We start from the raw sequence: 16,130 nt of genomic DNA on the forward strand, positions 1-16,130 counted from the left end.
TGGAAAATGGCTGCAATGAAACAAAGAGTGAAAAATTTAAAGGGGTCTGAATACTTTCCGTACCCACTGTAGATACTTAACATATGTGTTGTTTGGTTTTAATACAGGTAAAGACTGATTTTATCTTTACATAATAAACTGCAGTCTGACCAAAACGCTAAATGAATACAACTGTATTTATTTAGGGAAATATGCGCCAGGCAGATGAACAGTACAGTTTCCCAACTTAAATGCAACACATTGTGCTCAAAAAGCCATATTATCAATTAAAACACTAAACCTCTACAAGATAAATATTTCAACAGAGATTCACAGGCTGAAAAACCCAAACACTGAACAGAATAAACAATGGGGAAATTTCTCCACACCAAGACATAAATAAATACAAAAAGGCTTCCTTATACATACACGTTAAGTTCCGTTTTACAGTAAAACGCCTGGTACAAGCATCACCCCGGCTATTAAATATGTGGCATTTTATCAGTTATCAGTGCAAAAAAACAAACAATAAGGTCAGAATGTATTTTAACAATGGTGGGTTATTTGACATCCTGCAGGCAAATGTGATGCGTTTTAAAAAAGACACTTAATGTAAACTTTGTTTTTGTAAAGCCCCGTTAGGATAGCGTGAGGTAAGTGTGTAACATGTAGGTTTCCTTATTTGCAGATCCTGCGTGGGTTTAAGAAGGAAACAGACCAATCAAATCAAACCAGCACACTTCTTCACCTCCTGTCTCAGCTGTAGGAGCGCTGAGACCAAATATTATTCAGGATATTCAGCAGTACTCAGATGCAGTGTGACAGTGTTGAGTGACTACAATGATGGTAAACTGTTTAACACTTCCTACTCTTGGTCTTTGCAAGTTAGAGAGGCACACATGTATACTCTTGTGCATGTCAGATCCAGTGGTTCTACTCAACAAAAAGATCAGTAATGTTTAGGGATAAATAGTGTACGGGGGTGGACCTTTGCTCCAGTCTCTGGATTTAAACATTTGTAATAACTTTATATGCATGGATTGCATGAAGCAAAATCTTGTAAAAGCATACATTTACTTCCAAAGGTTAACACATGTATTTAAACCTTTCCCACAGTTTTAAACTCAATTTAGTTACCAAATACCCTCAGGTTTTGCATCTAAAAGTTTTGACAGTTTAACAATAAAAGGTCACTAATCTGTAATTTCTAGGACAAGGCTGTTTCTGCTAATGTAAAATAATGTGATACACCTAAAATCTAAGCATCAAATGCTCATTCTGTGGAAACTTGACAGGTGGCTGTTAAAAGTGATAGTGATAGTTTCCTTCTTCAAAGTCAGATTCAATGGTTGAATAATTACCATTGGTGAATTTTCATTGGAAAAAAGGTACCAAACATATCTATAAATCATTTTCTTTGAGGCATAATCCACTTTCCCCCTGTCTTTCCATAGGTTTGTTCAAGTCAGCATTTACCCAAAATATAACTCAAAAACGCTGCATCATTGTTGCACTAGTCTGGCATTGCCAGACCTATCTCCACAGCGCTGTGTCATTGCTGGAGTATGGTCTGGCTGCATGAGTTAACATTCTAAAAGAGGGAAAAGAAACGGTCTGACTTGTTTGTATTTCTTTTAATCAATCACAATCATCATCGGCGGCACTAAGCCCCGGATGTCCCTGCAAAACGGATAGCGGAAAGGGAAGGAGAAAGCTCGACATCCGGCACGTCACCTAGCACAGTATAAGTAAGCCAGACTAGTGTTGCCCTATCATCCTCATTAAAACTTCTTAAAGTCGTATATTTTGATAAAATGATGACAGCATGTAATGAACACATGGATGATGCAGGAGTGGTTTGAAATTTTGATGTTTAGATACCTTTTCCCCCCCACTATGAAAACATGTCACTGCTGAAATCCACTACAGCCGTCATGAATTCCAGCTCACTATAGCTGCTTTGCCTGTGAAGGAGACTTTCCAGTTTTCCTACCTAAGGGCGTGAGTGCTACTCAAAATTAAGGTTTAAGATGAGTATCTCTATAGAATTGGGCATTTTGAGGAGCAATGCTACAAATTTTACTTTTCATTATTCAGTTTTCTATACAGCTTATTTACTCAATCCCTGGTATCCTATGTATGCCATGGCATGTCATGTCATAACATAAAAACCTACAAGCCCCTCTTGCAATCTTTAAATGTATGCTTATTCTTACAAATTCCCCCCAAAATAAAAATTAAATAAAAACTAAACTCTGCACAGCTCCATTATTCTTATTCTGAATTTTCCAAAGGCTGAGCTCTCATTGAGCATCGTTCGAATTCTGCCAGTTGCCACACTGCAGACAATGAAACTGTTTTGTAAGTCAAATCATCCTCACGCTTTGATATTCACATTCATGTCAGAGCTAAAAACCTTCCTTTCACAATAAGATGCTATTTGTGTTGGGAATAAGTTAACACCAAAATACATCTAGATATTATAAACAATAGAGGTTAAAATGTTTTCTAGATCTGACTGTACATTGGCTTTTAATTAGAGTCAAATAACTAAATTTACAGCTTAGCACAACTGGTCATGACCCAAAACTGGGATGCACATAGTTTCAGTAGCGCTGATGCCTAGTCAACCATTTCTTGGTGTATTGTAATCTTCAACTGTGGCAAACACTTTAACTACTGACGGTATGATGATTTGACATGGAAAAACTATTAAAAGAAAATAAATATTAAATCACGAAGAGATGTGCTCTTGTCCAATCACAGATGAAGTATAAGCTATTTGAGCTCTGATTATCAGTAAAATACAACAGCTTGCATGTTTTAAAAAGAAACAGAAATTAAACCACACATGCTGCTTAAAGTGAGGATGAAAGGAAATTTGATACAAGGAACTTTGCCAATATTTGCCAATGGTAGTGCCTTGGTAACAGGTGACGCATATAACCTTATTTTGCAGGACCTTTGCAGTCATGACTCCTGGACTTCAAGCTTCAATAAGAATAAAGACTGTGTCTACGATTTAGCATGGTACAGGTAATAAATGTGTAAATGGGACACAGGTAGATGTTGACACAGCTATTCTAATATTTTATGTAGAGAATCAGAATATTGGAGCTGTGGTTAACAAATTTAGTGTAAAAACACAGTTATGTTTTATAAAAGGAAAATATTCTGCTCGAAATATGACAGAATGTGAAATTGCAAAAAGTAGTCATGGGTAATTGAATTAAAGGTAAAACATTCAGAGCCCAGTTTTGTTAGACATATGTAGTAGTTGCACTGGCTGTATAAATATGTTCAGTTCTTATTTCTCTGCAGAGCCTCACACAGGTTGTGATTCGGATCTGGCTCCTGACTCATGATCTCAACACACTCCCATTCGCCGCTACAGCTGGACCGCTTCACCGCCTCGACCACCGTCTGCACATACAGACCGTCCTCAAATGTTGGCGCCATGGCAACCGGTCCTCGTGCCCATGACCTGCGCTCCTCGTGAGCCTGAAAAGACTGTCTCAGTGCCTTTGCCATGGAGCTCAGCCCCCGCAAGTGAGGCAAGGGCATCTCTTTTACCTCTGGTCCTGCCCACCCACTCTCGCTTAGCAACAGCTCCTCACCTTTACTCCCATTGCGTTGACCGTACAGCTCTGTTCCCCTGGCAACCAGTCTTCCAGTGGATCCAACTACCATAACCTCGTGCACAAATGACCCTGGCATGTTGAAGTTCAGGGTCACAGTGCAACACAGACCACCAGAGCTAGAGCCAGTACCACCCATCAACATTTGGAAGAAGCAAAAATCATCGCTGGTGACGCGGCGAATGCCTCGGATCAAACCATTTTGTTGTACAAAAGTCCGCAGCAAGCCATGAACACGATGGGCTCGTGCCCCGGTTAGGTAACTTAAAAGGTCAATGATGGAAGAGCCGGCAGTGTGCAGACCGCCTCCTCCCATCAACTCCTCACATGTCCAGCCGTACGACTGATCCAGGAGGCTGGGGCCATAGACTCGGACATCACACACCTGCATTTCCCCAACATATCCCTCCATCAGAAGTTGGCGCATTGCCACAAAAGCCGGCAGGAAACGCAGGGTATTACCCATAATGCTGAGCAGCTGTGGGTAGTATCTGGCAGCAGTCACCATCTTGAATGAATCCACAGCTGTTGCAGCTTTCTCACACACAACATTCTTACCTATACCTGCAGAGAGCGAGGGGAAAAAGAAGGGATTATCAATATAAAGATAAAACAAAATTGAGGGCTCTCTGGAGGTAAAGTAAAATGATAATTTTACGTTTCAAAGATGCAATATGACAAACTCCCCACTCTCACATAAAAACCTTTTCATGGTTGTTGGTTAACTTGTATTGCAGCAACGAGAAAGGTTGAACAATTGATTTCCTTCTTTCATTGTATCTTTTATTATGCAATTGAAAGTGGTAAGCACCGTGTTCTCTCACTAGGGTTAGACTATGGTATAATCTGCCTTAAACTAATAATAAAGCTTCCCACTCAATTGATGTTTTACATACACTCAGTTGCTACCACTGTTTATATCACGGAGGGTAAACAAAATTGTAGAAACAGCTCTCTGCATAACGCAATACAATGTAAACCGCATAACAGACCAACTTGCAGACTCCAAAATAAAGCCATAAAGTTGTTGTATTAGACTGTGATTGTTTTAGCAAGGTGTACGTTTTTAAATGGCAACTGAGTGTAAATTAATTATGATTGGAAGGTGTGGGGTGAACTTGGTGTCTCAGTGCTCAGGCAGAGTTGATGGCCTTAAACTCCATTACTACTCAGTTCCTGGAGTTTGGTATGAATGAACAAAAATTCAACATTCTCCTACAACTACATGTGATAGCAAAGAGGGTGTGTATAGCTTGTAGTCCCTTTGGTGGAGACACACTCAGGAAGTTGCAAGTAAAACAGGAAGCTGAGGTCAACACTCAGGAATTCCATCAGATACAGTAAGTTAACGTTATAGATCAACTCTCCTCTGATACGACAATGTGTTGCTTATGTTTGCTTCACTGTGCTGCTAACTGATACAAAATGTGGGGTATTTCAAGTTATTGTCGGTAAGATTTGTTTTGGGTTTTTCGACTGAAATTGCTATGTTCCCTGTTGTCACAGCGATGATTACCATTCATCACATCTCAAGGATAAACCCTGAGAAATACGTTACAGAAAAATGCATCTTTTGGGAAGCACTGTCATTACAGTCAAAAATTTCAAATCTCTTCCAGAATCAACCTGCCACGCCCAGCTGGGTCAAGTCCCCTTAACAGTTTATTTAACTAAGAGGGTAATAGTGCCAGCGGAAACTGGAATGAAGGATATGAACCTAGTGGGTTAGGAAGAAAACTGATTATCTTCCGATATTCTCTTTTTGTTTGTTTAGCAATACAGTAGATTGTGTGTCTTGTGATGGAGTGACTGCATGTTGGCTTAGCACAAATGTTTAGTGAAAAAAGTGCAACTTATAAACTTTAAATATTCCCGGGGTTTTTGGACAGGGCAGGCTGACAAAAGTAAAAAAACTGCCGTTTATTAAAAGTGTATGTGTGTTTATGTCCTCTTACCCAATGCTTTGACAGCAATCTGCCTGGTCATTGAGGGTGGGATATAGATGCAAACAAGGTCAACATCTTGGTGCAGCAGAACGTCATCAGATCGGCTAGTGTGAAATGGGATGCCATGCTCCTTTGCTAAGCAGCGCGCTTCTTCTTCACTTCGCCCCCAGAGTGCATGAACCTCAAAGCCTTCAGCTTTCAACAACGGGATCAGCACCCTGGCTGTGCTGCCCGTGCCAAATACACCGACTCCTGGCAACATGACAGTGCCACTCACTGCGCCCTTACGTGTAAACCATGGCCAGCTTCACCAACATTCCAAAAGCCTACGATTCCCTTGCTTGTCAAGGCCTTGACTGTTTCTGGAAATCAAGGAGAGCTTACTGTACCTGTAAAATGAAAGAAGAGACTATAAGTGACATTGACAAACTGTGAAATTGACTAAATCAAATACATATTTTTTATGTAATGGTGTTTCCACTTAAACTTTAGGTGAGCAATAATGACCATGCATGTAAAAGCATACACTGATCCTGAGCAAAAGCAGTTAAGAGTTCAAATCACCTTACTGTAATGCAGGATGTAAGACATTTAATCTATATCACAATGTTAGGATAACCAAAACCAAAGACAATCAATTGTCTCATATCATAATATGTATATTATCTAGTGACTGTACCAACAAACAGGACAAACGTGTCCAATGGAGATCTAGACCAGTTTTTCTCATCAGCAGTTGCCGACAGCTACTTACATTGTGTCCTACTACATAGTTAACATACCATTCCTGAGATGTTCCACACCCACCGAAAGTCAACGTCACCTCTACCTCTGTCGCAAGTGAAATTTATATCTGTATTTGACCTTATCCAGGTTACACACAGTGGCATTTATGTACATCAACTTGCACACAGAGCAGCTTAACTAATAAACAATTTATCCTAATAACAATAGGTTAAATATGAAATAGTGTTTAGCTCAGCTCACCAGAGGCCCTCACAACTCTCCACGTACCTTCGGGGATTTCCTGATCTAGCTAACTGTTGGTTATAGAGCTGCGACTGTTTTGTTGCTTTCAGCCGTCCATGTAGCTAATTGCTGTTAGTAGGCTTGTGTAATGGGCAGCACCGACTCAGTGTTATCTATCAGTTCTTTCTTGTCTAAACTCTAATGAGGTTGTGCAAAGACTATAAATGTTTTGTCTATTTATAATATTGTGAATATGTATTTTCGGGAAAAGATGTGACGTGAACATTTGAGGAAAAACCAGGAAACTGGCAGGTGCTGACAGTGTGCTTCACTTGCCTCCTTGTAGCCATCACTGCACAACAACAGACTGACATTTGCGTGTGTGCCAGTGCACCTGCCATATGAAGCTTTGGGGGAAATAAGCTTTTGCACAATGCATCACCTCAGGGCACAAACAGCGTGGCCAAACCAACTCACATTTACCAGGCTGGCAGTTGTTGGAACCTCACTCTCATACTGGACACCCCTGGAAAGTAACCGAGCCGTGCTTTGTGGCTGTCGGTCAGATAACAAACATCCTACAAACAAAAGAACAAAGCCATGCCGCATGAAATTATTATTGTCGAGATCAACAGCAGATGGGCATTAGTGTTTTTTTTGTTACGATACCACAAACTTGCGAAAAGTGTACACTACTTTAAGGTGTATATGATCCGGATAGCTAACGCTGAGGTTCACACGCACAACCTAAGCTGATAACGTTAGTTAGTTAGCTACCTAGCACGTTCAGCTAGCCCGGGCCAGACAGCCGCAAAGCGAACTCAAAAAGATCCGTATTCACGAATGTACTTTACAGAGTTAATATCTTAAGTTAATTGAACTGTCTTTAAACTTGTTATAAAAAGCAACCCATCATGAAATGTAACATTAGCTACCTACTGTATTTAACGACAACATCAACAGCGGTTGAAGGTGCTCAGCCGGGGCGCTGCCCAGTTGCTAATGGTAACTTCAGTAGCAACGACAGGACTGCGGGGAGGACCAGAGATACTACAAGAGGCTAGAGAGGCGGAGAGTTTAGTAGATACACAGACGCATTAAGCATGACGCGTAAATATGACTTTGGTTAAACACACGTAACGTGGTTCCATGTGAAACATGTTATTTTGTAGATAAAGCTAAATAACGAAAACGCTATTTAAATAAACGTATGTCACCGATACAGGTCTGCCTGTGGAGCAAGTACATTCTTTGATCGTGCACCGTGTTTACCCATGATTCAGTACGTTAGTCTTGACACCGCTGAGAGCCTGACCATTTAAAAAGTAGGCTAACTTCATACCGTTTTATGTTTTTAGTTAATAGTTAGAGGTATTTCCATAAGTTATAATTTCAACGTTATGTGGTACAGTTGCTAAAAAAACACATTTAAACACGCCTGTAGTGGGTTCTTTGGAATGAATGGTAGCCTATGGGATGGTTTGGTTCTGTATGAAGTGTACATTCCGCCCCCTTTTTTTTTAGAGGGGTAGGGCCCAGGGGATGTTTAAGGGGTGATGCCAGTTCAACAGTGGATTTCGCAGAGGTGGTAGGCTATAAAGTATTTCAAAGATGGGAGCCTGCAGATTAATTTATCATGCAACTCCACACTATGTGACACGTTTTTCTAGTCAAAAATCCTAAATACATATATGAATAAAATAAGAGCTAAAATGCCCTTTCAAACCTACAATATTCCTTCACATAAAATATGGGCACATGGGCTTTTACCTTCCAGCAATACTTGACATAAAACATTATATAAATATCATGTCATATATTTTTCCTAAACTGCTTTGCTTTGACATGTGGTGAAGGAACAAATACTGTTTTGGTATCTGAATAAATAAAAATTGAACAAATGGTGTGAGTAATGGGACCACGTCAACAAAATACTAACCTGTTGCATGTTCACTTTTGTGGGTGGATATCAAATGCTTTTTATTTGAGTTGATGTGTGTTCGGTATGAGAATGATTTCTCACTCTTGCTCTCTCTGCAGTTTCTCTGCACTTCCTACTTATTTGGAATACCTACGGTATTCTCCTAATCTGTTTATTGCATAGGCTATTTGTTTCATAATTTATTCTGGTCGGAAATTTACGTCTGTACCCTCCTTGTATTAATCTGTTTATGCTGTTGAAATGTCAATTTTATATTTGTACCCTTTGTGTACCTAGTTTGTTTTGTGTCTGCACTAGGAAAAGGGTTATTTTTAAATTTCTCTGAATATTCCTATGGATGAAACAAAATAAACCATTCATTCCTCTTGAGGATATTCAACAGGTTTAATAAGACATTCTAAATTCAAAGCCCCCACACACGATCCACCTTCATATGTGTTTTTAGTTTTTGTTTGTGAATTGTAAAGCATTCCCTTGGAACATGCTTATTAAAAATCTGTATTACGCATGCAGTTATTGTTCACCTACATGTTGTCATTATTTTCTGTGTGCTTAAATAATAATTAAAAAACAGATTTGGTCATGGAAACAACACAGTAGCCAATTTCTCCCAGTAGAGATTAGAATGGCGTTTCCACCTACTGACCAACAGGGGCGGTGGTTTACTAACGGACCAGGACAGGAAGCGCAAGGGATTATGGGACTTTTAGTTCTCAGTGGATGACGGTTGGCTTGATAAGACCGCGAAGAACAAAACAAGACATTTACCACGGAAAATAAAATATCAGCCTCGAATTCAGCATAAATACAAGCTACGCATGCTTTGAGTCCGGAAAAATTCAGGTGGATTCAGTCGTCGTACGACGAAAAGCGGCTTACTTTCGGTGAAAACTAAACAGGAAGTTGTTAGCGTTGTGGGACGTGTAGTTCCGCTTGTAGGCCACTGGGCTTGATAACAACGCATAGAATAAAGAAACAACAATAAATTAACCTAAACTTCATACAAGGACCGTGCTTTTAGTCTTGGTGCTGAAGTAAACATGCCCGGGTTCACCTGCTGTGTCCCTGGCTGCTACAACAACTCGCACCGGGACCGGGACCTTCGCTTCTACACATTTCCTAAAGACACCACGCTGAGGGAGCTGTGGCTGAGGAACATCTCCCGGGCCGGGGTCAGCGGCTGCTTCAGCACCTTTCAGCCCACAACAGGACACCGAGTCTGCAGCGTGCATTTCGCCGGCGGGAGGAAGACATACAGTATCCGAGTACCGTCCCTCTTTCCTCTGCGGGGGGTCAATGAGCGCAGGAGTCGGCGCGGCAGAGGGAGGAAAGTGTCCACGGCGGTTCCTGCCCCTGCTGCCGCTGCAACCTCCGGGATTGTCGTCACCAGTGTAGTGGGTAGTACGGCAGAAGGAGCCGAGGGCAATGCAGGCGGCGAAGCGAGCGATGACAGTATCACCGTGGTTCAGATAGGCCAAAACGGGGAGTACCTGGGCACAGCGAGGCTGCCTGCCCAGTCAGAGGGGACTTGTTACACCACCGCCGATGTATCCGTCGAGCTAATTGCCGACGACCCATCGGTCGAGACCGCGTCCACTGTGCACCAGCCGCCCGTGCAGTACGTCAGTGTGACCAGCAGCCCGCTGGACCACTCGTACTCGCTGACCACCGGCACCACGTCTGCGGAGCTGCTGCGGAAACTAAACGAGCAGCGGGACATCATCGCACTGATGGAGGTGAAGATGAAGGAGATGAAGGCGACCATCCGTCAGCTCAGGGTGACCGAGGCCAAGCTACAAGAGGAGGTGCGGGAGCGGGACCGGCTGCTGTACGGAAACTCTGTAGCTTTTAGCGTCCGGAAGAAAATCTGATGGGCGAACATAGCCCGAGACGACCCGTTACAGAGACTCCAGCTAACCGAGATTCGAGGGGTTTTAATATGGCAGATCCAGACCTATTTTGTAACTACGGAACGATGACAATTTATTTTCAACAAGTAGAGTTGCTTTTTCGTAGGCCAGAGGTAAAAAGTTGGCTGGCTAGTTTATGTAGCATATATCAATAACACCATGGCTGATTACTTAGAAAGATGCAGTCCTCTAATGGCCTGAAGCCCAAACAAGGTCAATGATACATTTTATTCATTCAACTGGGACTCATAGTTTGCACAGACAGACATTTAGCCATCCTTACACGTTTATAACCGGATTGGTGATTAGGAAGATGCTCGAAACTGCCTAGTTGCATAGATGTTTTTTCTTTTACGATTTTGTATTCCCTTATTAATTTAAATTAGGTCGATGCAAGAAACATCTCACAATAGATTTACGGAGGCAAAGGATGCCAAGATGATGCATCTCTAGGATTCTTTTTGTAAACAAAACACTATCCTTGCCACACATGTGTTGGTAGTCAATGAAATAAAACTCTACCAGTTACCTTTAAAGGCACCCGTAAGTTAATTTTTTTTTTGTTGACATTTGTGTAACAGAAAAGACTTAAAGGAATTCCTTAAAACTTGAAGGAGCACTCAAAAGATGTAATCTTATTGATATTTCTTGAACACATGCATTAAGTTACATTTGCTCAGACTTTTTTATGATCTTAAACTGAAAAGGTTCTCAAGATACCTTATGCAACTTTAACATGTATGCCTGCCCCTGAGGTTGATTAATGTGTGGGATGTTCCCCCACACAGAAGTTTAGCGGCTGCATTTCTCTGTCCTGTTCATGAGTGTTTTATGCACAGGATGTGACATACATTTCAGATTTTTGAACTTGGACTGACAGCAATGCTCTGCTCTCATTTTGAAGTAAATGTCATTTTGAAATAGTGCTGATTCAGGCTGAATAATTTGTCAATTCATGAATTGTTTCCAGTGCGATTGTGTCCAGTCTCACAGTAGTAAGTAGTGGATCACAAGATCCTGGTGGATTTTTATTACTTTTACCTTCAAGTTGAGAATGTTTTAGCTCTCCCTCTGGGTCACCCCCAAAGTCACCACTCAGTGGCTCTTTGTTTTTTAAGAAAGAATTGAAAATGTTGAATTTCCAGTTACTTGCTTTAGAACTATTTTTTATTAGCTGTGTTGTGGAAAAGTATAAAAATGTACAATTATTAAGACTTGTGATGGAAACGAACCATGAACTCAAATCTCAAGGTTGTGCCCTGTTTCCTACGCTTGTTAGGTGACCACGGTAAAGTCTCGCTCAATACTTACTCTGTAGGCGCCCTGACGAAGATATTGCCTTATTAAGATGAATGTGATAAATGTGTGAAGTGTGCAAACCATCTACTTAGCTGTTTCTTCTTTCTGATCTTGAGAATATTATTTGTTCTTGGATTAACTTGTTGAGAAACAACACAAGGCACTGATACCAGTTAAGGTTTTAGTGATTGTAAGTTAGGGTTAACTTACAATAGAAGATTAAATGATTAATTGGTTAAGAAATAAAACGTCCAAAAATAATGAAACATGGCCAATACAAGGTACCAGAGGATAGATTGATGTCCTCAGATTGCTTCCTTTGGTTAACAGTTGAAAAGCAAAACGGAAGTTTTTTGAACAGCAAATTGTTACATTTGAAAAGTGAGCAATTTTTACTTCATCAATCACATACAGCAGTCAATTGTTTGTCAAACAATTTATGGATTTGATCATCCTGACTTATAATTTGGGAACTATCATTTCAGTTAGTGTACCACTACAGTGTATGGGTTAAATGATTGTTTTTGTTTTGTTTACTTGGAGTGTTCATAGGTTGATAGCAGATTTGACTAATAGTAGAAACAAATGTGTCGGATCTTGCAGCATGATTTTCTCCCTCTAGATGGCAGTGGCATAAAAGCTTGAAGAGCAGGAGGTTTAGCTCCTGTCTATGTGGCTTAATATGCGTTATCTGTCTGCGCGTGCGTGCGTGCGTGTGTATGTGTGTGTGTGTGTGTGTAAGCAGCTTGGTTGGTCATTTGCTTAATTGGTGATCATATTAAAGCAGTGAAATGTTGTCTTAAGCAGTGAAATGTTGTCTTAGGCAGTGAAATGTTGTCTTAAGCTGTAATGCAGTTACTCAACCCAAACTTCAATGCGTCATTTTCAACACCTGCTGTAATAATGTGTCAAAACAGAGAGAGAGAGAGAGAGAGAGAGAGAGAGAGAGAAAGACGGATGACGATGGACAGAGAGCATTGGAGAGAGCGAGGATCTAATCTCCTCTGGATTTTTTTTTTTTTTACTCCCAACAGTGTTGCATAATACCTTAATCCAGTGCTGTCAATCAAATTTACACAACTCTATATTCCTTTTCTATGGCTGCTGTTACCACAGTAGCCTGCCAGTATTCATGCCAAACAACAGCTTCTCACGTCCGATTGTGTCATCATTTGAGAGTAATTATGTAATGTGAATTAAGTAAAACAATGTAAGCAATAAGTGATCCTGAAATCCAGTGTCTGACATCAGACTACATACACAGTTTAGGTTTGCCTAAAAATGAGTTGTGATTATATAAATTCTCTTAAGGGCTTTTGTTACAAAATATATAATAATATATAAATTACAAAATATTCTGGGCACAAAGACAGTATTGGTTTTTATATTGCTGTTTGAAAATGTTGGACAAGGGGCACTGTGCAGCATTTTTTTCTAAAATGTGACGTGCTACACATGTCTTGCAATTATCTATATCAGATACAGTATATGTCTGTTAAGCGGTACACCTAAAGCTTTTAGTGGCTGTTTGATTTTTTGAGAACACTGCATGACTCTTGAGCAGTATGGTCATCTTCGGACAGCATGGAGTCCGCAGGATTTAGTTCTATTCACAGTCTGCCAGGTCAATCTAGACATTGTCTGCTGTAAAAACGTTCAGATTAGGACTTCCTTTTTTTGGTTCTTGAGCCTTTTGGTTTGCAGGGATAGCAATAGAGACGTCTTTTTTTTTTTTTTACCCATACCAACATTCATATAAATACAGGGCTCCGTTTCATGCACTTTTGAGCCATGTAGAATACCATGAGCGGATGCGCTTGAATGGTTGTTGTATCTATCCTGGTTAATATGTCATACTATCACTACAATTAATTAAACTTCCAGGTTGTATTAGGGTTGGGCTTACTTGTCCTTTTATCAGATTTTTACTGAATTGAATTACAATTTTGCAAGTTGCAGTATTAGTATTTGATTTAGACAGTTCTTGTGCAGCTGCTTGTGTGCATAGTCTTCGCCTTCTTTTAGAAAATAAATAAAGTAATAATGACATTTAAAAATAAAATGTTAGGGTATTGGTTTCAAAACATTTCAAGAGTTACTTAGACCAAGGGAACTCAGATAGTGCCTACAGAAAATCTGTCTTTATTATAACAATAGCAGAAACATTGTTATTATAGATAACGCTTTTTTGAGCGGAAAACTGCACTGTGCTCCAAGACTAAATGTGAGTGGAGTTACAGTGAGGAAAATAAGTATTTGAACACCCTGCTATTTGGCAAGTTTTACCACTTAGAAATCATGGAGGGGTCTGAAATTCTCATCGTAGGTGCATGTCCACTGTGAGAGACATAATCAAAAAAAAAAAGTATGATTTTATAACTATTTATTTGTATGATACACCTGCAAATAAGTTTTGAACGCCTGAGAAAATCAATGTTAATATTTGGTACAGAAGCCTTTGTTTGTAATTCCAGAGGTCAAATTTTCACCAGGTTTGACACACTGCAGAAGGGATTTTGGCCCACTACTCTACACAGATCTTCTCTAGATCAGTGAGGTTTCTGGGTTGTCGCTGAGAAACACAGAGTTTGAGCTCCCTCCAAAGATTCTCTATTGGGTTTTAGTCTGGAGACTGGCTAGGCCACGCCAGAACCTTGATATGCTTCTTACAGAGCCACTCCTTGGTTATCCTGGCTGTGTGCTTTGGGTCATTGTCATGTTGGAAAACCCAGCCTCGACCCATCTTAAATGCTCTAACTGAGGGAAGGAGGTTGTTCCCCAAAATCTTGCAATACATGGCCCCGGTCATCCTCTCCTTAATAAAGTACAGTCGCCCTGTCCCATGTACAGAAACCCCCCCCCCCCCATGCTTCACAGTAGGGAGGGTGTTCTTGGGATGGTACTCATCATTCTTCTTCCTCCAAACACGGTTAGTGGAATTATGACCAAAACGTTCTATTTTGGTCTCATCTTACCACATGACTTTCTCCCATGACTCTTCTGGATCATCCAAATGGTCATTGGCAAACTTAAGACAGGCATTGACATGTGCTGGTTTAAGCAGGGGAACCTTCCGTGTCATGCATGATTTCATACCATGACGTCTTAGTGTATTACCAACAGTAACCTTGGAAACGGTGGTCTCAGCTCTTTCATTGACCAGCTGCTCCCGTATAGTTCTGAGCTGATTTCTCCCCTTTCTTAGGATCTTTGAGACCCCACAAGGTGACATCTTGCATGGATCCCCAGTCCGAGGAAGTTGACAGTTATGTTTAGCTTCTTCCATTTTCTAATGTTTGCTCCAACGGTGGAAGTTTTGAAGGCAGAGTAACGGGTCTTTGAGGGTCAGAATTGTAGCTGATAGAAAAGTGTTCAAATGCTTATTTGGAGCTGTATCATACAAATAAATAGTTAAAAAATCATATATTTTGATTTCTATATATTTTTTTAGATTAAGTCTCTCACAGTGGACATGCACCTAAGATTACAATTTCAGACCCCTCCATGGTTTCTAAGCGGGAGAACTTGAAAAATAGCAGGGTTCAAATACTTTTCCTTACTGTATCTGACAACAGTGGTGAAGTTATACATGTAGGCTGCATAATTTGAAATTCAATAAAGCATACTTAACTAGTAAACTCAAGTGTCAGAAGCAGAACCGGTTACATTTTCAACTACTTGTGCAAACCACAAGGTGAGACCACCTTTAGTCAAAGATTTGAGCGAGTTCTTTGTTGCTGGAAGGACAATTAATATATCACCTCACACATCTGTGTGTCTGACACACACCTGACAACCTGACAAGTTTAATGCTTTAGCTGAAGTAAAAACACAATGAACAATGGATCATATGGTTTAGATCAACAAAGACAGCACATTTGCCAAAGGTATGTGGACACTTTAGCGCCAAGAGCCACCACAGTGTGGTTGCCACAGATGTTGGACAATAAGGCCAGTCTCACATTTGGTGCTCCAGTGCATCTGAGTTGAGGTCAAGGTTCTGTGCAGATCAGTCAAATTCTTTCACACAAAACTCAGAAACCTATTTCTTTATAAGACTCATTTGGGGTATTTAAAATTAAAACATGAAACATTTTGACACAAAGTTGGAAGCACACTATTATTAAAACTATCACTGTACACTGCAGCCTTAGGATTGATCTTAATTGGAACTACTGTAAGGGCCCAAACAATGTAAAACAGACCTATACTATCCCTCAATAGTACACTGAATTATAAGAACAGGGTGTCACACAGGACCCTCCCAGGCATCCTAAATATGGGGTTGCAACAACATGTAACAATAACAAAAGTCCTGAGAGCTGAAATATCTCAAATTTTTTTTGGAATGACTCCAACATACGGTCTTGTTCCAACTTCTCCAATTCAACTTGATTGATCCTGAGCACATCTGTAGAGTAAGAATGTAAAAAAGCAGATGTTTTCA

At 40.4% G+C, this 16,130-nt stretch overlaps 2 protein-coding genes across 7 annotated transcripts; one reads left to right on the plus strand and one right to left on the minus strand.

Annotated features, from left to right (window-relative positions):
- Window positions 1–157: 157 nt before the first annotated feature.
- Window positions 158–7,823, minus strand: gfod2 (glucose-fructose oxidoreductase domain containing 2). 6 transcript variants are annotated; one of them, XM_034869257.1, is made up of 4 exons: window positions 7,472–7,678; window positions 7,016–7,110; window positions 5,573–5,952; window positions 158–4,181 (listed from the first exon to the last, which is right to left on the minus strand). In XM_034869257.1, exons 3-4 carry the CDS (start codon window positions 5,823–5,825, stop codon window positions 3,280–3,282), a joined length of 1,155 nt encoding a protein of 384 aa, XP_034725148.1. In that variant the 5' UTR covers window positions 5,826–5,952; window positions 7,016–7,110; window positions 7,472–7,678; the 3' UTR covers window positions 158–3,279. The 6 variants fall into 6 exon arrangements, with proteins under 6 accessions (XP_034725148.1, XP_034725123.1, XP_034725130.1 ...); XM_034869232.1 differs by having other exon boundaries at window positions 7,010–7,110; XM_034869239.1 differs by having other exon boundaries at window positions 7,010–7,110; window positions 7,468–7,675.
- Window positions 7,824–9,121: 1,298 nt separating this feature from the next.
- thap11 (THAP domain containing 11) lies at window positions 9,122–12,479 on the plus strand. The gene has a single exon (XM_034869279.1). It carries the CDS (start codon window positions 9,515–9,517, stop codon window positions 10,343–10,345), a length of 831 nt encoding a protein of 276 aa, XP_034725170.1. The 5' UTR covers window positions 9,122–9,514; the 3' UTR covers window positions 10,346–12,479.
- The last annotated feature ends 3,651 nt before the right edge of the window (window positions 12,480–16,130 follow it).

Source organism: Etheostoma cragini, chromosome 1 (genome assembly GCF_013103735.1).
Source record: "Etheostoma cragini isolate CJK2018 chromosome 1, CSU_Ecrag_1.0, whole genome shotgun sequence".
Lineage (NCBI taxonomy): Eukaryota > Metazoa > Chordata > Actinopteri > Perciformes > Percidae > Etheostoma > Etheostoma cragini.